The 24,744-nt window shown below is 38.4% G+C and overlaps 1 protein-coding gene and 1 long non-coding RNA gene across 18 annotated transcripts in view; one reads left to right on the top strand and one right to left on the bottom strand.

Annotated features, from left to right (window-relative positions):
* BAZ2B (bromodomain adjacent to zinc finger domain 2B) overlaps positions 1-24,744 on the bottom strand; it is a 121,695-nt gene that overhangs the window by 24,242 nt on the left and 72,709 nt on the right. For 5 of the 17 annotated variants that reach the window (XM_017736030.1, XM_017736031.1, XM_017736029.1 and 2 more), the window contains 16 exons: positions 23,930-24,539; positions 22,464-22,760; positions 20,870-20,977; positions 20,093-20,153; positions 19,424-19,532; positions 19,058-19,159; positions 14,062-14,272; positions 11,263-11,355; positions 11,086-11,147; positions 6,989-7,054; positions 6,193-6,258; positions 5,438-5,482; positions 5,160-5,192; positions 3,912-3,977; positions 1,359-1,499; positions 352-606 (listed from right to left, as the gene is read on the bottom strand). In XM_017736030.1, coding sequence (XP_017591519.1) covers positions 352-606; positions 1,359-1,499; positions 3,912-3,977; positions 5,160-5,192; positions 5,438-5,482; positions 6,193-6,258; positions 6,989-7,054; positions 11,086-11,147; positions 11,263-11,355; positions 14,062-14,272; positions 19,058-19,159; positions 19,424-19,532; positions 20,093-20,153; positions 20,870-20,977; positions 22,464-22,760; positions 23,930-24,539 — 2,325 coding nt within the window. The remainder of the gene's footprint in view (positions 1-351; positions 607-1,358; positions 1,500-3,911; positions 3,978-5,159; positions 5,193-5,437; positions 5,483-6,192; positions 6,259-6,988; positions 7,055-11,085; positions 11,148-11,262; positions 11,356-14,061; positions 14,273-19,057; positions 19,160-19,423; positions 19,533-20,092; positions 20,154-20,869; positions 20,978-22,463; positions 22,761-23,929; positions 24,540-24,744) is intronic. The other 12 variants (XM_017736038.1, XM_017736037.1, XM_017736042.1 and 9 more) reach the window with 10 other exon arrangements.
* On the top strand, positions 601-3,292 carry LOC108447093. Its single transcript, XR_001862490.1, has 2 exons — positions 601-728; positions 2,671-3,292. It is a non-coding gene; the product is annotated as an uncharacterized LOC108447093 (long non-coding RNA).

Here is a 24,744-nt window from a genome sequence, read left to right as displayed (position 1 = left end):
GGAAAGAAATGGCAAAATTCACTGAGAATATAACATGAGGGTAAGAATGCAATGGAATGGATGGAAAGGAGTTAAAATACATGGCCACAAATGTGACAGTGCCCTACAAAAGGTCCAAATAAAAATGGGATGTGTGTTTGTGTGTAGAGAAAATGCACAGAAGTACATCACTTCTGGAAAATGGAAGGCTGATGGGACACAAAGTTTTGGAGTAACATTAGAACTGTGACACTGAAGAAATGAATTAAGAAAGAGAATGGAAATCCATAAGAGAGAGGTGCCAGAGATGCATTTTAGGATACATTCATACATACAGAGTGTTTAATATGGATTTTTTTCTTTTTTTTTTACCTTGTATCCTGTACCAAGTCCTGGATCACACACAGCTGCGGAGACAAGTTTCACAAGCAAGTCCTGTACTTCTCCCATGCTGTCCCCTATGTTGAGCAAACCCTCTTGAAGAACACTCAGGGAGGGAACATCTGCGGTCACATCAAAGCCAAGAACTTTACCAAAGTTACGCAGGAACTGCACTACCATGAGACAATCCGAAAACGTGCTTCCATCAAGAACGAGGCCTGGGATGCGAGGCAACTCTGGGAAAGGCTGGAAAGTAAAGAAAAAATGTAAAAGATTCAGCAGCAAATTTCAAAAGAAAACTTTTTTGATACCAGCTGGGAAAACTGATCAACACTTCCTTCTGACCCACAGCACGACAATGCTGAAAGGTACAGGCGATAGGGAAACTGCACCCCTCATCCATTCAATGCTGAAACATGTTTAACTTTTCACAAATTATAGGAGGGAAGAGATTAAGAAATACTTCCCTTTTTGGACAGGAGACACTGTTAGGATCTATTCTGAGCCAAACTACTGTAAAAGGTGGTATAAAATTATTTAGGGGAAAAAAGGAAGGGATTTCTCTGGAACAGAGACTTTGAACTCGACTTTTGTCAAGTCCTTAAGGAAAAGAACTAAGAACCTGGAAGACTGGGAGAGTAATTTTTTTTGAGCAACAGCTTGTAAGAGTTCTCTAGATGACTATCTAGTTAGTGCCTGTGTACTGAGACATGATGCATTTTCCTGACGTAAAAATAACTTGAATAAAGATTTTTTTTGAAGCAATTGTGCTCTTTGGGAAGCAGGCCTCTTTTAAACAAAAGGCTTTTTATTAACTAAACATATGCTACTGTGTAGTGTCCTAGTATCTTGTATTTGTATATATTTTAAATAGTTCTCTAATTACCTCGATTAAAACTTGAATGCTTTGAGTGTGGCTGCAAGAAAAAAGTTATTGGCAGAATTATAAAATATACAAACAAGAAGCAAGAAAAGTAAGTTTATGTTGCTGTGATTACCTTCTGGTCTGCTAAGCACATATCTTCATTAGGCTTCTTTAGCTCCTTTGCCATTTCTAATTCCAATCGTCGCTGTTCCAGTTTACGTTCTTTATTTAATCTTTTTTCATCACGTTTCTCTTGCTTTAGCCGCTCTTTTTCCTTAAGACAATTAAAAGGGAAAAAAATAAACCCCACAATTTAAGCTTACAAAGGAACAATCTAAGAACTTGAAAAGCACTATTTCTGTAACCTCAATAATCACCACATCAATCAAAGAATCTGCATTAAAGCAAAGGGGAGGGGAAAATGAGAACAAAATCACTGAATTTGTAAAATTATGTAAGATTCACTTTTTTTTCTCCTGTCCATGCAGACACAGGTTTTAAGTATGTTTGCACTCTTTGAAGAATCCATTTCAGAAAGATGACTGAGTGAAAATATGGCAAAGAATTGCCATGCAAGGCATCTGATTTTAAAGGCTCTGCTTACACACCAATATCATTAATCTGCACCTGCTACAGCAGAGACCACTCAAGAAACGTCTCCAAACAATACATGGTTTAAAAAGTCCCATAATACATAAACTAGATATGAATACCTTATAAAACACAACTCATCTGTTCAAACACAGGTAGCTTCTGGCCTTGAATTATCATGCACTTTGCATGCAACCTGAAACTGAACAGTCCTTTATGTGTTATCTGCACAACCAGAACATAGGGATCATCAAGTGAGAAGCCAAGCACCTATTATTTGTCTCTTAAACACCCTCCACAGTGGAGTCACACCAATACTACACTAACTCTGTCTGTAACACACCAAGACTGACTCTGAACCTGGAGCTCCCATGGCCTTTCCCATCTCCGGTGCCAGGAGTTCTGCTGCCACATGTTCAACACCAATCCATTGTCGCTGTGCAACCAATATCGAGTGCAAAATGTATGGAATCTGCCACATTCAATGCCATCTCTTCAGGGTACAGAACTGTGCATTTAAACAAACACACGTATGTGTGTGTGAGCTACTACTTAAGAACTTTATACAATACAAAATTGGAGACACTGTATGTGCTTTTCACCTGTGGACACCAAAGGGCTAAAGAACCGAGTCAAGCTGCCTCCCATTGCTCAGAACTACTCCCTACTATTTTGTTAATTTAAGAGGTCATTCTAGTCTCGTCCATTTACTATCACCATATTTTGCAACAATGAGAGTATGGGCAATACTAAGTCAGGGCTCAGATGCATTTGTAGGTCAGTCTTAAGCACTGACTTCTCTGTAGAGTTCTGGCAGGCCCCCTGACTTTTTATTCTTCCTTTTCATTCTATAGGAATATAGAATGTATCGTATACCAGACCACTGGTGACACCTGGGGATAACCACTGTGAGTGCACAGAGATCAATGACTTCTACTACTACAGTCTTTAGTGGATTTTATGCAAGATCAAGTTTCACATTGGACACAAAGAACATGTTTGGACCAATAAATTTACACTGGCAGAAAAAAAAGCAGTGACATTCAGAACTACCCAGCTGCTTGCTGCTCTACAACTGTGTAAGCATCCTCCGTACTGCCAACACAGGCTCTCTTTATGCTGAGTTCATAAGGGACATCTTGTATGGAAAAATCACAATACACTAAAGCAGCACAAAATCCCCAACTTCATTTTAAAATGGAAAATACTCTCTGATTGGTTTTTTGAAAATGTTTTATTGCTTTTTATCTTAGCCTATGTCAACGTCTCAAGGCCAACTGGCATCTCCTACAACTTGTTTTTGCCAATTTGAAACACTGTGACAGAAGAAACAAAAGTAGTATATATGGATATTTACATGGCAACACAGTAATTTACAGTTATTATTAAAACTGTAAACTTTAACTGCAGTAAGTTTCATAATCTATTGTAAGTTTACTTTTATTGGTTGAAATAAACACTGTTCTATTTCTATTAGAGTAAGAATATAATTACAGCACTGGATCAGACTAAGTGACCACTTAGCCAGTGGAATGGGTGCTTAGGGTATCATCTTCCTCTATTTCCTTGCACTGAAGTATTATTCAGTTTTTCTAGGTTTTGGTCAGTCACTTTTATCTAAATTTGTAAATACATTATAGAGAAAATTTTAACAATTTCCTTAACAACTACTTGCTATAATGATGCTTATCTTATTTCAGTATCTTAGTTATCTGTACTTTGTTTACAAAAGTCTCAGGATACAGACATAAGAAGAGTCTCAGGATATAGAGAAATAAATACATAAAAAGTAAAACAAAAAGTAAGTTAGTAATTATGGGGTTTTTGCATTTTACTTATGTTTCCTCTCAAAAACATCCAAAACTCTCAAAACTGGGCAATTTGTGCCAGTGTTCAACCATCTCCCTCCAAGTAAACCAGTTTTTTTAACTTTGAATGGAATTTCCTGTATTTCAATTTGTGCCTAATGGCTCTTGTCCTACTGCTGCAACGTACACATATTAAATTATACATAATGTACAAAGACACAGCTCTTCTACAGATGACTGCAGAATGAAACAATGAAAACTTCAAACTTTTAGAGGTTAATACTCACTTCTGCTTTTTTCCGTGCTTCCATGGCTTTCATAAGCATCATATGTTGTCTTCTCCGTTCTCGTTCCTATTGAAGCAGGTAATATTAGAACAAAACTAAACCACATTTTCAAATCAGTAAAAAAGCAAAGTAACAAACTTAGCATTAATAGACAAGTCACAGTAAATACTAAATATAGGACAAGAATGGCCAAGTCTGTGCATGTTTTAGTTCAGGTTTAGAAAGCAAATACAAGAACAATCAAAAGCAAAAAGGTAAAGCAATGAACATGGAGACAGTGTAAAAAAGAAGCATACAGATTTACTTATGGTCAGTTGTGATGCTCCTTCATAAGCTGGCAGAACAAAAAGCATAATGGTTGGCTGGAACAGGTCAGTTACCTTACATCTGCTATGACGGAACTTGCAATTTACTTCTTCAATAGCCAATTCAGCATAAATTTTAAACTGGTCTTTTTCAAACATTGCAAATCTTAACATTTTTGTAACCAAGCAACAAATTATCATGATTAATTTTATCAGCTCTAGATCAGTTTTAATCAAGCCAGTGGTGGTTCATATATGTACGCAACAACACTTGCATTTACTGATGCCTGTCCCTCAGTAAATTATGTCAGTAGCTTCAAACACATTAAGGAGCACTGTTCTAGGGCACCAAGTACAGGGGTTTTGCCTTAACAGCTGTACAGCAACTCTTGGCCCCCTTAAAGGCTATAGGAATTTTATCATCTAATTTGGTGAGGCTAGGATTACATTGTAATGTTTCATTGTATACTTATAACATTATGTATTTACCACCAACTGAAAGCTAATTTCCTCAGTATCTTACAATGGGAAGACATCATCCTGATTTCTAAAACAGGTTAAATCAAATTGTATTTAAAATGTCTAGATTCATTCCCAGTGAATGGGACAAGGCTTGCAAAAATCAACCAAGTGACTACCTGTTAATTTTACATCAATCCCTGATTTTATATACTAGTCCATTTTTTACTGGGACATCAGTAACATAGATCCCTGGCTAAAAACCACATTTAGTTACTGCCACATTCAATTTATACACATGTTCAAGACATGTCTTTTTTTCCTTAACAGACAAGACAAGCAGATGTATGCAATGCACTGTGCTGTAAAGCCATGCAGCAGTATGTAATATGACAGCAGCCAGTGCTACATTTTATGCATTGCTATGACAACCATATCACAACCAAATCACAATGCGGTGTTAGATGTACAAAAATAAACATACCCATACCATATCTAGTCTATGCCTCTCCAACTCCTGGTAGAAAGAGTTGGCACAACATTATGAAACAGAAATCACAAAGTCATAAAACCACTTTATAATCCCCCAAAAGACCCCAATACCAAAGCAAAGCAAAAAAATCATAAGGCGAAAGAAAATCTGTGCAGGAGTCAAACCCAGAAGTTTAAAAAGGGCGTATTTTGAGGATTCCACCCCCCCATATAACTTAAAGTAGTAGCTCACAATTGGCATTGTCTGTTTGGTCAACCAAACATACCAACCTGGTGCTTCAGAAGAACAGCCTGCTGCCTTCTCATCTCTTTCTCCTTCAACAGAAGAACAAAAGTGTATTTAAAACATCAGTCAAAATTTACTTACCAAATTGCACCGTTCTGCCACACTAAAACAGCACATCTGAGTTAAATTCTAACTTCCCTGACCTCCATGAACAGAGCACAGGGAAGTACACAGAGTATACAATGACAGTAAGTCTGGTGAGTTGGGAGTTCCATGTTAGAACATACCTAGAATGCCAAAGCAGCAACAGAAGTACATCTATACACACACACACACACACACACACACACACACACACACACACACACACACACACACACACTGTTTTCCAGTATTTGTAAGAGAGTTCTGTGGTCTTGTATGCATTACAGCCTAGAAAAGACTATGCTTGCTGAAAACAACGTATCTTTTTGATACAGTATGCTTAAAAGAATATTGTAAATAATGTTACTGCAGGAACATTTTGTTATGCATACCAGGTGTCACATAAGCAAAACTCATGGTAATGCCACATAAAAAAGTACTGTCTCTATGTATTTGTGTGTGTGTGTCACACATACACAAACTCTTCTGCATATGCTTCATGCCTTTTTATAACCATAAGTACATGTTATTATACGCTGTCTCTATGTACAGCTTCATCATCGATGAACAGCATCCCAAATTTACTGCTTTCATACATCAACATACATTATGTACAATAACACAGCTCTTGTTTTTGGAGGTCCTCCAAACTAACCTTTATTCGTTTTTCCGCTTCCAATAATTTGGCATTTGCTGCTTCTTCCTTCTTTTTCTTTTTTGCCTGTGCATGCAAAACAGGTCACACAACAGCACCATCACAACTTGAAAATAATCTGACTAGAAACAAAGTTATGTACCTTTAAAAGTTAAGAACATCATCACTTACTCTGTACATTGCAAGGAATCTCTGTTGCAGCTTTCATGATCAATCAATTTACATTTCAGTTACTTTATAAAAATTAAACCAGAATTTCAAGTCCCACTCAAAATTGCTTCACCTGGCTAATTTAAGAAATCAAGTATACATAGAAACAATATCAATGGCAAAGAGATTACTATTAATTTTTCTGTCAGTGGAGACTTGAAAACTAGCAATCTATCTTTGCTAGTACACTAGCAAACCTGTAGAGTATACTCTAATATAGACATAGTATTTTTAAACCCACTGCACTTCATACAGAGCAGAGCATTATACTGTTTTAACATCCTGTTACTGCAAACTTGTTCTCTAGCACAGGAATTGCTCTGGTGTTATCTTAAGTACACACAAGACTATTCTGGTAGAAAATTGTGCCGAAAAGCCCGAGTGAATACTTGTAAGATTAGGGATTACAGTTAATGCTGATCTTTAAAGAAAAATATTTTAAGACACATTTTTGAACTGGCCTTTGGAAGTCCAGGTTGTTAGAGCTGTTATATTTAGTTACATTCCCAACTACATGTGTGACTATTAAAATACAACATTCTTTAAAATGGCAACAGAAAAATTACATTTCAGCCATTATTTTTACCTCTAAAATTTGCTGAGCTCGAAGTTCTTTCTCCATTCTAATTTGCTGGATTCGCTTAATTTTTTCCTACAAGGGTAACAAAGTTATCTCTTTTAAAAATATATATTAAGGAAATTTATTTTTACATTTGAAAAATGACAAAGTTTATACATACTTCTTTGTTATTGAGTTTCACCCATTTTAGTCACTGTTCCCATAGAACAAGATACGGTTAAAATTTTTACTGATATTAGATGATGTCTGGTATAACCCTGAAGGAAGCCACACCTTGTTATGTACAGGTGTTCATGTTTAAGCTGTCAAAGTTTGTTTGGTTTTTTTTATCAGCTTCAAGAGGACCAGATTAATGACCAAGTAAGCAACCTAGAGCATTCAAATTCCAGCTCACAATGGTGGAGCTAGTTAGGAATGAACAGAAGACTGAGCTATGCCATGAAATACACAATGTTTTGACGTGATCTCCCTGAACAAGAAATAGCGAGATCTGTCAAAGCACTGTTTGTGCCTAAGTTCTTGCAGCCTCTCTCAGGCCATTACAGTCCCAAGGGCAGCATGGAGAGCTGAGCTCAGCAAAACCAAAAGCACATGCTCTGTCAGCCAGTAACACTCACCCACATGCCACCTGGGTAACATGTTCAGTTAAGTACCCTTCAGTTTCTCCAGATTTTTAAAGCACTCAGGTAATTGATGCTATTTTTGGAAGCCTTAATATGTAGATTAGGGGAGGGAATTGTATACATGCTGTAACAAAACAAGTAATTGGAACAGGAACAATGGGTAGTACAACACATTTAAGCATGTTTCATATCATGGTGAGAAGAAAATGATCAAGTTATGCACTCCACAGATGGATGCTGGGCAACCATATTCTAATTTTTTCTTTCTCGTGAATTAGTTCCTAAAATCTGAACGCTTATTACATTGATTGAGAAATGTAACCCTTGCAAACACTGGGATTATTTCACATTACCTGAGCTGCATAGGTTTGTCTGTTAAATTAGCATTAAAAATTTGCTAGCACATTATTTAAGATTTTATTATCTCAAAAGAGCTGGTTAAGCCACAGTGACTAGGAAGGACCATTCTGAAGAAAATGCATACATCCAGCCGGACTTGCTGTAAAGTTTTAATAGCAAAACCCAGACCATGGAAAAGCCCTGCAAGCTGGGAGGCCTAGATCAGAAGCTTGAAAAGGAGCTCAATGATCTTCTCTGGAATAGCAGATGTTTTCCCAACAGTGAGGATAAATCCCATCTGTACAGAATACATTGTTTTCTTGTGAGCTGGCCTGAGATTCTAGAACATGGACCACTCTAAAATTTTACTCTTTGGGGAACACATAGTGATGCATTACTGATACTTTATCAAAAAATAACTAAAACCAAAACCAAGTCCCTAAGAAAAGATAATCTAAAATATTTAACAGCAAAGGAGCAATCACAGATGAGAAAGACATGCAAAATTTTCTGACAAATAGAGCTCCAATACATGAAGCCTTATAAACTCCAGGCAAATCCTACCAGCTCCTTAAACTGTTCAGAAGTCCAACATAATACAACCTTATCAAGCAGAGGCCTTGTTCAGACAGTGCTGAACATTTTTCACCATGTAAAGCTCACAGCATGGACCTTAAATCTCTATTATCACCCATTATACTTTAAAACAAAACAAAAACAAAAGTTGAAAGCATGTACTACACCCTCCCAACTCCACAAAGGTTAGAGTTAATGCAGAACAAACTTTTCAGCAGAGATCACTATCTCAGAGAAGAAGTACTCTGCCTATTGAAATCATAAAAATGTTATCAGGTTACACATCAAAAAGGAATATGATGATGACAAACAAGGTGTGGATTTGAAGCATTTGACAATTAAAAAATTCTTGCTTCCTGGACCCTTCTACATTACATGGATAATGTAAGGACCATTTGAAAATCATAGTGTGCGCCTTGTCTTTAACAAGTATGGGTTGTCTTGAGAAGTGGACACATTGAAACTGTCACGATCTACAGAAGTTCAGACTAGCTGAGGTTGGGAGGGGAATCTGGAAGTCACCTTGTCCACACACCCCTGCCCTCGAAGGGTCACCTAGAACCAGTTACCCAGGATGACGTCCAGACTGCTATTGAAAATCTATGTGGGAGGCTCCACAGCCTCCCTGGGCCACCTGCTCCAATTCTCAGTTGCCATTTTGGTGACAAAGTGTTTCCCAACATTCAGAAGGAACCTCCTATCACTGGGCACTTCTGAGAGGAGTCACCTCTTTGCAGCCTCCCTTCAGGTATTTAGCTATATTAGCAAGATCCTCCTGAGCCTCCTCTTCTGCAGGCTGAACAGTCCCAGCTCTCTCAGCCTTTTCTACTCTAACTCATAGATGGTAGAGTGACAACTCCTAGCTCACTCTCTACTACACTGAGCACTTTCCTAATGGAAAAATTTAAACAGTTACCAACAAGAATTAATTGTTATCTCTTACGGAGATATTTAAGGTAGTCTGCAGTAACACCAATTTTGGTTTACTACTTAAAAAAAAAAAAAGTATGTCAGGATTTAATATCTGGATTTCAAAGGTGTGGAAGGGTTTTATATTTTTATTGGCTTGTTTAACACCTCAAGATATCACAAAATCGTAGAGTATGCTGAGTTGGAAGGGACCCATCAGGATCATCAATCCAGTACCTGGCCCTGCACAGGACACCCCAAAAATCCCACCCTGTGCCTGAGAGCATTGTCCAAATGTTCCTGGAGCTCTGGCAGCCTTGGGGCTGTGACCATTCCCTGGGGAGCCTGTCAATGCCCAACCACCCCTTGGGGTTTGGTCAATCTTTTCTTGATATCCAGCCTAAACCTCCCGACTCAGCTCCAGTCATTCTCCCAAGTCCTGTCACCGGTCACAGAGAGCAGAGATCAGAGCTGCCCCTCCTGAGTATGTTGAAGGCCACAGTGAGTCTCCCCTCAGCCTCCTCTTTTCCAAGCTGAACAAACCAAGTGCCCCCAGCCGCTCCTCTTAAGACTTCCCCTCCAGTCCTTTCCCCACCCTCATGGCCTTCTTTGGATAGCCTCTAATGGTTTAATGTCCTTTTTATATTGCGGTGCCCAAAACTGTCCCCAGGACTCAAGGTGAGGCCACCCCAGTGCAGAGCAGAGTGGGACAATCCCCATCTTGCCTGGCCATCGATGCTGGGCCTAATGCCCTCCAGGGCAAAGATATCCCTCCTGGGTGCCAGGGCACTGCTGACAGATACCCAACTTGCCATGAACCAGGACCCCCAGGCCCCTTCCCACCGCTGCTCTTCAGCCCCTCATTTCCTAATTTATACACACAACCAGGGTTGCCATTAATATATTTGAAAAAACTCTTTTCCATTGTCCCCCACATTTCTGGCAGCTCCAACTTCAACTGAGCTTTGGCCGCATGAACTCTCTCCCTACACTGGCAAGCAGCATATCTGTCTTCTTCCCATATCACCGATGTCACTTACAGGCAAACTAATACTAGTACTTTAAGTGTTGGGATGCCTGAGATCATATACAGACATTGAGATGCTGGAGCGTGTCTGGAGAAGAAGGGCAATAGAGCTGGGGAAGAGGCTGGAGCACCAGGAACAGCTGAGGGAGCTGGGAAAGGGGCTCAGCTCAGAAAAAAGGAAGCTCAGGGGAGCCTTCTCAGTTTCTTAAACTCCCTGAACAGGAGGGTGATGCCAGGTGGGGGTCAGGCGCTGCTCCCAGGGAACAACGAACGGGACAAGAGGAAACTGCCTCAAATTGTACCAAGGGAGGTTTAACTTGGATATTAGGTAACATTTCTTCATGGAAAGGGTTGTCTAGCCCTGGCACAGGCTGCCCAGGGCAGCGGTGGAGTCACTGTCCCTGGTGGGATTTGAAAGCCATGTTGATGTGGCACCTGGGAACATGGGTTAGTGGTAGATTTAATAGAGTTTAGAATTTTAAGTAACACACACAGTGTGCTCTTTAAAATCAGATTTAAAACATACACTTTGTAATCAGCATACTTAGTAATTTACTAAATATTAGAAATACACCAAACTGAATTATTTAAAACAATTTAAAGAGGTATTTAGCAATTGCATAGTTTACCTGTTGCTTCATTATCTTTATCTGCTCCTTTTGCTTTCGCTTTTCTTCAGCTGCCATAATAGCTAACAAACAAAAGCAAACAATATCAGCAGAACATGGCAAGAGACACGTAACTTTTCATTAACACTTTTCAAAATAATCTACTAACATGCACAAACTTCAACAAGTAATATTTACCTTGCTGTTTTTTTGCTTCTTTGGCAGCTCGCGCTTGCTCCTGCTTCTGAAGCTTTCTCAGTAATTTTATTTGTGCTGCTTGCCTAGCTATTTCTGTTACAAAAAGAAAATATTATGTTCATAAAAACAGTGCTGTCCAACACTAAAGATATAGTTTGTGTTCCAGACATTTGCATGTCGTAAAGACAGAGCAAACAGATTTGTTTTGCACACACAGATTTTTACAAAATTTTTCTATCAACTATCATTAATGGCATGCCATGTATCAGTAACTACATCAACAGTGCAAATGAACATGGATACTTTATCTCATTCCATGCCCTACCATGGGCAGGGACACCTTCCACTAGACCAGGCCGCTCCAAGCCCCATCCAACCTGACATGGAATACTTACAGGGATGAGGAGTCCACAACCTCTCTGAGCCACCTTTACCAGGGCCTCAAGACCCTTGAAGTAAAGAATTTTTTCCTAATCTCTAATATAAACCTGCCCTCCTTCAACCTAAGGCCATTCCCCTTTGTCGTATCACTCCAGGTCTTGTGAAAAGTCCATCTCCAGCTTTCTTGGAAGGGGCTCTAAGGCCTCCTCAGAGCATTCTCTTCTCCAGGCTGAACTACACCAGCTCTCTCAGCCTGTCTTCATAGGAGAGGTGTTTCACACACGTTATTAATAAAACTGAGCTGTTAGGTCAGTGAAGAAAAGCTCCAAACTAAAAGCTCTTTAAATGACACCAGGCAAAAGAGTGATCAGCAGTCAGCTTTAGTGAAGGGTTAGTAGAAGATTTCTTTACAAATCAGTATTAGAACCTGTAAAGGCAACTGCAAAGTTAAATCTCAAAATGTGAAGATGATATTAAGCATTCCGGAAAATCCAAGGTTTTGCTAACAGCAAGGAACTCTGGAAGAGCCCTGCAAAACCCTGGGATTGGCTCGGTTTGTTAGAGCAGTGTGCTAGTAACACCAAGGTCATTGAGTTCAATCCCCACACAGGCCATTCACGTGAGAGCTGGACTTGACAATCCTTGTGGGTCCCTTCCAACTCAGAATATTCTGTGACACTGTGAAAACAGTGGGCAAAGATAGCAGAGGACCTTCCTCATATAGTAAATGTAAGCTAATACACCCAGAAAAGAAATACTAAAATTAAAGGACACAGAAGAGGATCAAAGGGATGGAACTACTACTTTCTGAGAAAAAACTGAAAACACCTGTGCTGTTCAGTCTGGAGAGAAGGCTAAGGACAGAGAGAATCAAGGTGTGCAAAATCATCAAAGAGGTGGATAACATAAATTGGAGAACTGTTATTCTCCAACCCCTGGAATAATGGAATTAAGGAACAACCACTGACAGTAATAGAACATCATTTGTTAAAAATGACAATGTTCCAGTAGTTAGCAGACTTCTGGAACTTGTTGCCACATGAGGCCGGTAGAAAAAACACTGTGAAGAGGTTAAAAACCAAAGAACAGGCTAATTCATGGGCAACAGTTTAATAAACAGAAAATAAAGGAATAAGAAAAAAATGTGCTCTACAACATCACTCATTAAATATCTCAGCATGCCAGGGTTCATATATGAGGAAAAACTGATCAAGAAGGGATAAGGTTCACACAGTTTCTCCAAGCAGCATCTCCTCTGGCCACTACGGCAGATAGAGCTCTGCTCTAGATGAGCCCCTGGCCTGAGCCACTGAGGTATTTCTTATGTTTTCACAAGGACAAAAAAAGCAGCAAGGAAGATATGAACATATGTAATATCAAAAATTACACGTTCTAAATATTTTGTATATACAGACCAGAGGTTTTGTTCTATTTAATAAGTACTACAGTATGTAGAGGGAAAAAAGACATTTGGGAGTCCTCCTAAGTATTTCTCCTCCACCCCTTGAAGTGCCCAATATGGGGAAAGGAAGGACACAAAATGAAGCAAAATGGCGCAGTGAGAGGGCTTATCTTTTCCCACTGATGGGACTTCCAGAATTAGTTACTGTGTCTCAGCAATAACTACAAAGCCTCTCAGCAAATGCTAGACGCTTCATTACACTATGTAAAAATGCTACATTATGCAAAATACAAAGCTGTTACCCAAACACATCCATGCTTGGCACATGAAAGAACACTTAAGTTAAATGTCCTGACTTACGGGCTGTAAAATTTTTTTCATATTGAATTGGATGCATCCCAAAAACATGATACAGCTATGAACTACAGAACTGATATTCACAAGGATGTACCTGATAGTTATTTAAAAGCAGCTTTTGATACACGGTAGTACTTGATACCATGGAAGTTCTACTGTCAATGTTGGTACTAATTATTCAAATTAACAGGCATTTAAATCTTGTGACTATCAGGGATTTCATACGAAAAAGCGTTTTCCCTGGAACAGCCAAGCACTTTACAGAAATGCTAATTTCAGTGGGTTTTAATTTCAGTTTCTAGATCCACTGCTGTTTGAGCAGATACAAAGGAAAACGAAGATCTGTTGATTTTGGCTATTAAAGACTTCAGTGATCACCAGATTTCTGGATGTCTGGTTTTTTAGGTTTTATACATTGAAATAAAGTAACTATAGAGTAAGCTTTTAGACATGTCTTTAAACATGCACATCCTTCTTTAAAACCTATATACGTGTAGTGATTTTCAAAAAGTCTTCAATAAGAGCATGTAAAAAAAATCCAAAATAAAATGCTGTATACTAGTATCCTAGTGAGACAAATCACTCTCTCCTATAGGAAAAACATTAACTCTTCATATACTGATACCCTCTCTCTGTGAAAATATTAACACAGTTCTTACCTTGAGCCTGGAGCTTTCTCAAAAGCTTCGTGTCGGCATTGTCCAGAAATTCACTGCTTCCAACATTCGGAGGTCGGCCTTTGCGGCGTCTCGTTCTTGACTCCTCTCTTGAGTGCTGTCTATCTGGATTTGGTGGTCGTCCTCTACGCCCTTCCATAGCTCTGATACGGGGAATGACTTCCTCTTCCTTCAGAAGACACCACTGCACACCCTTTTAATTGACACATTTCACAGAGAGGTATTACAAACAGATTTAAAAAAAAAAAGAAATCTAAGATGAGAACATGAACAGCAAGAGATTCTTTCCCTCCCCAGATAAGTTGTAGATATAAAATATGCAAGTGTTGTGATGTACTATTTGAGCAGGACAATTTCTTGATGATGCGCAGAAGCTATATATTGAGAGGCTATCACTAAGAATTTTTGTAAATGTACCACTAGGAAAGATTTTGAAGACTATTAAATCATATACAAAGTTTTTACCTAGTAGATATGCCATTACCATGTTATTTTTTATTATTTTTCATCAAATTAAATTGTTCAACCCTTTCTAAAAGGCAAAACATATCCTTTCATACTATGTAAACTCAACAACAACTATGCTGCTTTCACATAATCCACTGCTTGACATGAATGAAAAAGTGTGTCAAGCTATGAGATGCTGTGCTCCAACACAGAGTGTTTACAGAAATTCTAGCATACATAACAAGCAAAGGCAGCAATGTATTTTCAAATACTGCTTTCGAGTGCTGTAGAGCTCAACAACTGAGCTGAAAAAACACAGATGCATTTTAATCTTCAAGTTTTAGTCAGTACAACTGAGTTCTCCCCCAACCACTGCAAAACAATTTCTGTGCCAACTTGAACCAATCAAAAGTAACTTCTAAGCATCCATGAATCTAAACTAAAGTTATGTTAACTATATTCTCTAACCAAACAAAGCATGCACTATAGTATTTTGTGGCATCACAAAAGCAGATTCTGAAATACTTTGTTAATAAAAACACCCAAATTATTCCTCATGAAGAAATAGCTTTACTTTAACTGGCTACTGAAAAGCAGAGTTTATTGCATCTACTGAGCAGAAAAGGAGCACAGTCTAGGTGGTCCTGTTTAATTAAACGCCAGTATTTCAAAATTTTAACATCTTTCACCATTCCCCCAAGTTTTTGAGAAATGCAGGGAAAAATCTGCAAGCTAAGTATCCTTCAGGACTTCTTCATAACTTGCCTTAAAAAGGTTTGTAAAAAATTTTGAAAATGTCTGCTAAAGCAAGAAAGAAAGTTGGTAAGTTAAAAACGTCATTAAATATCAGTTCAGCAAAACTTTATTTAGAATGCTTTAGTTTTCACATTTATATGTACATAAACCCTAAAATCAAATTTACTGTACCAAAACATAAATGGTTTTTGCTTATTCTGGTAATTTGTCTTTTAATTATTTCTGCTCGTTCTTCACCATTACAAAGGTTTTTACAAAGGTTTTCTTCAGCAAAAGAAATGGCAGTTTGCTAATGAGACATTCAGATTTCAAGGGAGTTACCAGTATCTGCAAAGATAGTTTCCTGAAGTCTGAATCCTTCCCAGTTAAGACCACCCCCAGAGTACAAGTCACACTTGGTTTGCATACATTCCAAAGGGCTCTTTTATTAGCGATGTTCTGAAAATGCACTGTTCAGAACCATGACCCTATCATTAATGTGTACCACATCATCATGCATCACTCCTAAGGATTTTTTAATCTAAATCCAAATATTTAACCCAAAATATTTACCTCTACCACTTGACTAGAAGTTAATTCTCTTACTATCTTTAAGAGTATTACTTAGGTGTAAGCTTTGTTTCTCTGCCTAGTACTTGAATTGCAGTTTATCACAGGTTCAGTTAGTTGAGGTAGATTTAATACTTGCACTTGCTACCTACACCAACTTCCAACCTAGAAAATCTCATCTCATAAAATGTACGTGCCAGGGGAGGCAAAACAGAAATTAAAGAAAAGGAGAAGAAGCAGCCATAGTTCAAAAATCAGCTTAGAACAGCAATGGAGATTGCTCTTGCTCTGTATTTGTACTTTCTGCAGTTAATGATACTAACGATAATAAACACGCATCAAAGAAAAGTAGAGATCTACGAGATCATTAGTACCAGCGACCATGTTGGATATTACACTTCCCTAATGCTGCCTAAAAAAGAAACTAGAGGCCATCAAATGAAGTGAATAATGGTTCAATAAGCAAAAGGACCAGGTGCTTCAAGGGATGGGAGAAGACTGTATAATGTCCTGTCAAAGGACATTGTGGATGCACAAGTTTCCGCAAGTTTAAGAGCGGACAAGACAAAAATAGTCCAGAACAAAGCCATTAAGGGTTAAGCAAGAGTTGATTGACCATCTGTATTTTGTGCTCAAACATCTTTTAAAATCTCACCCAAAATACATTTCTATTAAAGGAATGTACAGTCTGGGGTTTTGATATTCCAAGGACAAAAGACAGGGGTTGCACCCTAACACAGGAGAATCGTGGGCTTCCATAAAACGGAAGCTTTGCTACTCAAACACTAGAGAAAAAATGGGAAGAACACTGTGAAATGTTGTGGTTTGTTGTTCAAACTAATCAAAATAATAACTTTATTCAATTTCTCACCTTTAAGTATCTACCATGTACTGCAATACTGTGATGTAATCAGGACATTTGCCAAAAAGACACCAGACAACTATGCATGAAAGCAGCATCAAGCTCAAATCCTGTTAATCAAGCTAATGAACAAAACCATAGGCACTTTGCAAGAAGCAAAAATCCACTTTAATTTCAGATTAGATTTGTGGGGAAAAGTTAACAACATAGCTTTCCAAATTGAATTGCAGAGCTCGGAATAGGACAAAGACTCCTGTACATATTACTTAAACTCATGAGGACACATGTCCATTCCATCACCCTAAATCACATTCGCACAAATCTTTCTAAATCACAGCAGTTTAAAGCTTCCAGGTCCAGTCACTGAATTTTCACATTTGCCAAACTTCAAACATTCTTCTAATCCTACTCCTTCATGGCCCACTTCTGCCAGATATGCTTCTGTTACAGCATTCAAATGCCGCTTTGAATAACCCATAATATTTGGTAGTTTGCATACCACAAGAGAGAAACGCAGGCACTATCAGAAGCAGGTAATCCATGTACTTTTGGCTTGCTACAGGTAAACCTTTAATATAACTGATTTAGCCTTAAGATAATTTTCTTTGCATCTTGTTCCATCTCAGAGCTTTGTGAAACTTACCCCAGCACATGCTGCATGTCTCAAAAGATGACAGAAAGATATAACGAAGGAGCAGAAGAATAACCACAAAAGGCTACACAGAATAATCGAAATTACCACAAAAGCAGAAATAAAATTTCTCGAATTACCTCCAGACACCCATGAAGATATGATTATCACACATTATTTTGAATCTGAATGATTCAAAAAACTTAAGTAAAAAGGGTGCCAACTCTTATAAAGTATCAGTACCACATACTGTTTTACTAGGTATATATTATCAGCCTGCGTGTAGCTCCACTGTTTTGTAACTTCTCATTTACACATAAAATGTAAACACATCTTAGCACATCTGATACAACTGCCCTCAGTCTCTTTTCCTAATAAGAAAACTTACTTTGTCTACCCAAGTCTCACTGGAACCTATCAAAAACCACATCAGTACAAAGTACAGTGATGATACGTACATCAAACTAATGTTCACATCGCCAGTCTTGTCTGTAGCAATCTGTCCCTCACACTGCCTTCATTCTCAAGTTTTATAGATCAGAGGGCAAACTGAAAACCAGCTAAAGGGAGAAGACAGATACAACTAAAGGGGACAAGACTAATGAAGTAATACGGGCAACAGACACAAAAAAGGGAACAGGGCAAGAAGAGAGCAGGTACCCTGCCATTACATTACATCACAGTAAAATTAATTATTTCAGTCAAGACATGCAGGTACATAAGGAAGTTCATAACTACAGGAACTTTTAACTGTTGTTTTCTGAAGGCCAAACACGAATCAAGTTTAGCAATATTTTACCCTGTAAGCCAGGAAGCACCACCTAGAAGTAGCTGCTTACCAGGAATTCAGTCTTTAATGCTTTCAAATTTATACCACGCAAACATTACACATTTCTATAAGGTATCACAAGAACACAAGGCTTAACTCGAGCCTGAACTCAAGACTGTTGAGAGCTAGTAACATATTCAGAACACTTATCTTTTAAAGAAGCAAATACCTTCACTGACAAAAGTCCAAAAATTTTCGTGCACATCCTGTAGAAATAGCAACATGGCCAAAATACAGTAACACAGCATGGCACAAACATAGTAACAATTTCCTTAAAATTTTGGGTTTACTTATCCTTGTGTGGTTTATCTACACACCGTCTAACAATTTCACCACTGTAAAGCACAACTGGTATAGGTCGGCATGCCCCTCCGTAGAAGTGTCACGCTTCAGGATGCTCAGACAGTATTCTTGATACAGGAGACACTTGTATATAAACATGCAATTTACATATACACACAAACGCACACATACATACATACATATATTATGCACAGGAACACATGAACAGAGTGGGATTTAACATGTACACATAAATTACTTTTGATATGAGGTTGTATACAATAAAAGAAGAAACAGAGTTTTAAGTCAGAAATACCTGAATGCTAAGATAAAACACGTAGCTCCGAGTTTTCAAACTAAACGAACCCAGGCTCAGAGCTGATCATTAAAGCATGCTGAACTCCTGCACCCTCTGAGCAAAGCCACTGAAGGGAGTGGTTTTCAACACAGCCCAAGATCAAGCTCTCCACATCTCAATCTAACTACTGTTAAGAACATGTGCAGCTTTTAGAAATGATTAGCTAAAAACAGATAATGCTTCAGATCGTACCAAAAATTACTTCACCTAAACTTAAGTTAATGCTCCTTGGATCAGAAACTTTACTTTTTAAAAAGTGGATACCTGCGGTCCATCTCTGGCTTCATAGAAGTCACCCACTCCTATTTTTGCACTGAAGCTGAAATTGTCCCTTGAGATATCCATTATTCCATTTCTGCTGAGATACTGAAAAAATCACATATTTTTCCACTTCAGCTTGTAAATAATTACAACCCAGCTTTGATGTACAGCTAACTTTGTGAGTGTTATGTTTTGCACATTCTGTCAAAGGGATATACATTTTAAGACATCAAATCAGTAACAGACCAAGATACATTACACCTCACATCACAGAAAATAAGTATCTCTATTGGAGAGAAAAAAATTATGTATTTTAACTGCAAGCATGCTTACTAGCATTAGAACACAGAAGTTAAAAAATGAATGTACCTTTACTACTTCAGGATACTGTCTCAGCTTCTTTCCACAAGGTGCAAAATATGCTACTTCTCCTTGAACACGACCACCAAAGTTTCTTATTCGGGTTTCTCTTTGCCAGCTAGAGTAATATGAAATAGTTGCATACAACAATACACTTTTTAAAAAACAAGTAATTTGTGTCAATTTAATAATTCTACAAAAAAAAGGGAAGAGGAAAATGTGACTAGACCATCATAAATCAAACAGATCACATCAGAAAAGTGTATCATGTAGATTGTCCAAACTGACTAAATATATTAATTTATTTACATTAAGTGACTAACATATTACCAGATTTTAAATGGCTTAGAACTATACTTCAGGGAGTTATCTGGAGTCTATACTGGCTCAGCTCTAGCCATCAGGATTAATTTCTGAAGTAAAACAGCTAAGAGATGGGTCATGTTGCAAAAGAGCAAATTTAATGCACAAAAATTAACACATGAAATATGATGACACTTTTTAAAGAGATCCACAGTCACTCGGACTGGGAGTCAGAAATCCAAATTGTTGAAGCCCTTTCCTTATTATGCAGCCTCAAAAGTTTTAAACTCATTTAAAGTTTTAAACTCATTTTACCAACTGATTTTTGAAGGCATAATCTCTCTTTAAGGAAAGTCAAGTATATACATAACGTACCCATAATCGAGAGGAACACGCAGCTCCCGTTCATCTGCTACTCTTCGTCTTTTTGAAATACCTAGAACAGAATTTCTGATTAATACCTAACAGAACTTACAAAAGAAAACATGTTCCTAAAATGTACTTTTTATGTTTTATCCCCAAAAGCGAACTGTTGTTTCATTCTCACCATTAAGTATCTCAATTACCAAGAAAATTCATGTAAGTGTTCTCCTTCTGAAATACATTTTCCTCTAAGTTTCCTGTAACCTCTTCCTCTGAAATTGTAAATGGAAAACCTAACTATCCCATACCTAGCTGCTTGTTGTGTTTAATGCTCTCAAATATTGCTAATTTAATTCCTTGCAAGCCTGTTTTTCTAGACAAGACCGTATATTAATTTTCTTCAGTAAAGAAGGCGCAAATGAAAACACACTTTAAAGATCCACACAATTCTAATAGGCTGCATCTTCCTAGAGCTCTGTGTATGTTATGCAGCCAAATGCCAAATGCAGAAAATTTTCAGAACTACTTCAGCTTTTCCAAGTTCAAACAGATGTTGTGTTTGGTGCTTGTCAAGCAACTAAATCAAGAGTATTCCAGAGACAACTGCCAAATGTGGGGGTTTTTAGTGTGACAGATCCTTTCCTCAGGCCTCTCAGACAGCCACAGGACATGAACTATGTATGCAGACCAACTTTTGGAAGATGCACTTCTCAAAAAGTTAGTTTGGACCTTCTGTCAAGAAAGTGACACATCTCTTCCCTGGAAAGTGAGTACCATTATCAGACTGACCCCCTGGCACTTGCTCCAGCTTCTTACAGCCAGGAGTGTCACACAGCACCACAGCACAGCTGCCAAGCAAGGTGCCAGCAGTTCCTTCCAGATGATGTGAAGAGTCCCCTAGAAAAAGCACCAAGGAAATGCCTGTACACAGATGCCAAACTTTAGACACAGGGCTGCACTCTTAACCTAACATGACTAACTATGGCATTATTTTGAATGGTCACAGTGCAGGAAGGGAGGCTGCTTTTCCAAATATAAGTGAAGTGAAAAGTCCAGTGCAAAATAGAGAAGAGACCACAAGACCCCTTCAGTGACTGACCAACTCTAGGTAAACGGTTCACAGTATCTTATTAGGTGATTCTTAGGTATAATATTATTACACCTAAGCAAAGACATAAAACTTATTCTACCTCCTACTCCTGTAAACAGAAAAATCTGCTAGCACACTTTTCAAAGCATCACAAATCAATACAGATTCCTGAGGAAAAAAATTAACTTTTTAATTTACCCATTTGGATTACTCTTAATCCATATGAAATCTTTTATAAACCATACAATTAACAAGCCTGTTTCTGGGATAAATGTTGGGTAGATCACATTATACCGCTTCAATGCTAATGCCCTTGTATGACATGGAATGAAGCTCCTATTCCACTGAAACCAAATATAAAAAACCTATTTACAAGCAGATGTCCCCATTTAAAAATCTGCTTACATGCATGCTAATAAACATCAAGTCTCTAGTTCCAAGTAGAAAACATGTGATTTCATTTCATTGTTACCATGCAAATTAAGAAATGTGACTTTCAAAAATGCATTCTTTACTGTATCCATAGTAATTACTAAATTTTACAGATTAAGTCACCAAATGAAGGATTATATGCACTATATAGTATCAGGCAAATGTTAAATGCCCTTCCCATGAACTTTTTAAAAATAAATTCTTGCGCATAATCCATAAATTCTACTGAGAATTTTGAAAGAATGACTAGAAAATTGTATTCTAACAAAATATGGTTACAAAGTTTGTTGAGGAAGGAGCAAAAAACTGAAGATTCAGAAAGCAAACTAGAATGTAGAGAAACAAGAAGCAAGAATAACTAGTTTAGAATAAAATGGAAAATTCCAAAGACAAAATAATGAAGAGTTTTAATGTAATAAGTATCAACTCTGGATATTTAATTCTATCTTCTCTCAAATAATTACATGAGTTAAAATGTCCTGGTCTAAGTGTAATGTTCTAGTCTGGAGAACCTGCAATTTGGCTGACAGATCTTAACGACTGCTGCAAATACCCATGAAAAGATCACAGAGTCACCTAACAGCCAAAGCCAAAATGGACGTCAAAAGTCACCGGATCCAACCTTCCTTGGGAAAAGCAGCTTTGCCAAGATTGTCTCGCACCCTGACCAACTGGCATCTGAAAACCTCAGGGGGACTCTGCCACATCCCTGGGGCAACTGTTCAGTGAATCACTGTTCTTATGGTAAAAAATTTCTTGAGCTGTCACTTGATACCAGCACCTGGACTATTTTTGTAACTACTTTTACAACACACGGATCTTAGATATCACATGGTAGTATAACAGAAGACTTTGAGATACCACAGTGTGTACTTGGTGTGAGGGTGGAGGGTCCTGTCCCATGGAACACCGCAGGCTGGGACTCAGGACATAAGGCAGCTGGTGCCGAGCTGGGCGTCTTTGCTACTTGGAGATTAAGCGGGGTGGAATGAGCTGTAAGACCAATGGAAGAGCTCTTCACAGAGGATGACGTTTTATTCAGTTTCAGCGCAGTTTTTTCTCCCTCAGTGTCGGTATCTGATTCATCTTGGTCTTTATCATCCTCATCATCTTCCTCCTCAGACCCTTCAGTATCTGACTCAGAATTACTGTCAGACTCTGTTTAAACAAAGTGTGGCAAAAGACACATTATGACTTGGAAACTACTGGCAAGTACATTAAAGTTCTAACACTTGCAAAGTCTTTTATCTTATTATATATGCTTTTTAATAACATCTCTTGAGTATAAATAGGAGGTTCTAATTAAATAACTAAACTTTTAAATTACTACAAATATGACAGCATTGAGTAATTCCACATGATAATATGCTGTTCCTTTGAATGAAAAGAGATGAGTGACAGAAACTGCAGTATTTCAAGACTGTTTACCCCAGAAATGAGCTACAGCTACATCATCCCCTGTTAGCCAGGCAGTGGCTGGACACTACCCCGGGAAGGGCTTTTCACAGGGTGTGAAATCCATCATGAACAGGAAGAAAACAACAGAACTGGATACGGGCTGAAAGGTGTCAGAATCGAAAGTATGGCGATCCGTGCAAAGGAAGAGCTAGAATAGAGGACAGCCAGGGTAAGGAACAAGGAGGGTGAGATACAATCCTGAGATAAAAAGATTAGTACAGGGTGTGTGGATGAGAGGGGGAAGAGAATGATGAAGGTGGAAGCTGGACATTAGGGATATCAGCACATGGGAGAAAGAAGTGACTGTGAATACAGCCAACTCTTTAAAACAGGCCTTGCCACTCCAAATTGCATAGCCTGGTCTGCAGCTCTTAAAACAGTCCAATTACTTACTCATGGACTACTCTGCGCCTGAATGAGACATAGAAACATGCTTTTCTTGCCACTCTTGACAAATTGAAGGCCCTTGTGTCCCTCTCTGGCTAGAAAACCTGTTTTGCAGCTGGGCTCTGTCTGCCAGAATCATTAACCATCAATCAGCGTTAATGTCAATCCCTTCCTGAGCACTTGTCACAAGCTACAGGCTGGGTGACTAATGTGGAAGGCAGGTCTCTGACAGCCTTTCAAAAAGGCTATGGAGCCACCTTACCAGGACAGCTGACCAAGTATCAGAACACACCAAACATGATTTTGGATATGATACAATGGAGAATGGGGACACGTGCTCATTTCAAGGATATGTGTAGAACACTGTGTGGGCCATGCTGGCCCAGTATTTCTTGCCCCTATTTATAATACGGTGGGAAATGCATGTTTTCAAAATGCAAAAAATTAAGTTTCTGCTTTTCCTATTAAAAAGGTTAAACCACCTGATTGGCTATCATCAGAATCATCATCTTCATCGTCCTCATCTTCATCTTCATCATCGTCGTCATCATCATTTGAGTCGTCAGAGTCTTTACTGCTGAGGGCATCTGAGTCTACCCCTCTGAACTGCTCCACCACCAGTTTTGCAGAATGAAGGCGGTGTTGTGGTTTTACTGCATTTACTGCATTATTGCTGACTGTTTTATCCTTTCCTGAACCAGGTAACACAGGAGAGGTAGAGGGCATAACAGCTGTCCGGTTACCGGTTGTCTTTTTCCCACACGCACTCAAGTTTATTGGCAAAGAAAAGGGGGCGTTACTAGGAATGGCTACACTTTCATTGATCTTGGTCTGGGGTTTCGGTTTCGTAGTGAGTGCAAGAGGAGCCTCCTGGATGACGCTCTGAATAACTCCATTGGGTTGGTGATTACCTAAAAGTGCATTTGTCAGGAATGGGTTAGAATGGTTGTTTTCCAAGGATGTGAGTTTTTGATGAGCTGGTGAACTAGATGTCGGTTTGGGGCTTGACAAAGCTGCAATAACCTTCTTCAGATTCTTAGACGACTCCTGTTTCTTTAGCTGTGCTGCTGGGAATGTCTGTTTATATTGTTCCTAAAGAAATAAGAAGACAGGAATAAAATGTGGAGGTGTTTGTTTTGGCTTTCTTTGGTACTCAGGAAGGTGAACTCTAGGAAATTTTAAACATCTGCTAACCTATTTTCAGAAAGTCAAAAGCAGATACTAGCTACAACAGAAGAGATTAGTAACTACTAGTTATGCAAGTCTTGCATGATTTTCACTGTAAATCAAGTAGGGA

The sequence above is a fragment of the Corvus brachyrhynchos genome, unplaced genomic scaffold (genome assembly GCF_000691975.1).
Source record: "Corvus brachyrhynchos isolate BGI_N302 unplaced genomic scaffold, ASM69197v1 scaffold45, whole genome shotgun sequence".
Taxonomy (NCBI): Eukaryota; Metazoa; Chordata; class Aves; order Passeriformes; family Corvidae; genus Corvus; species Corvus brachyrhynchos.
Note: the sequence above shows the minus strand (reverse complement) of the source record. Positions and strands in the feature narration are given on the sequence as shown.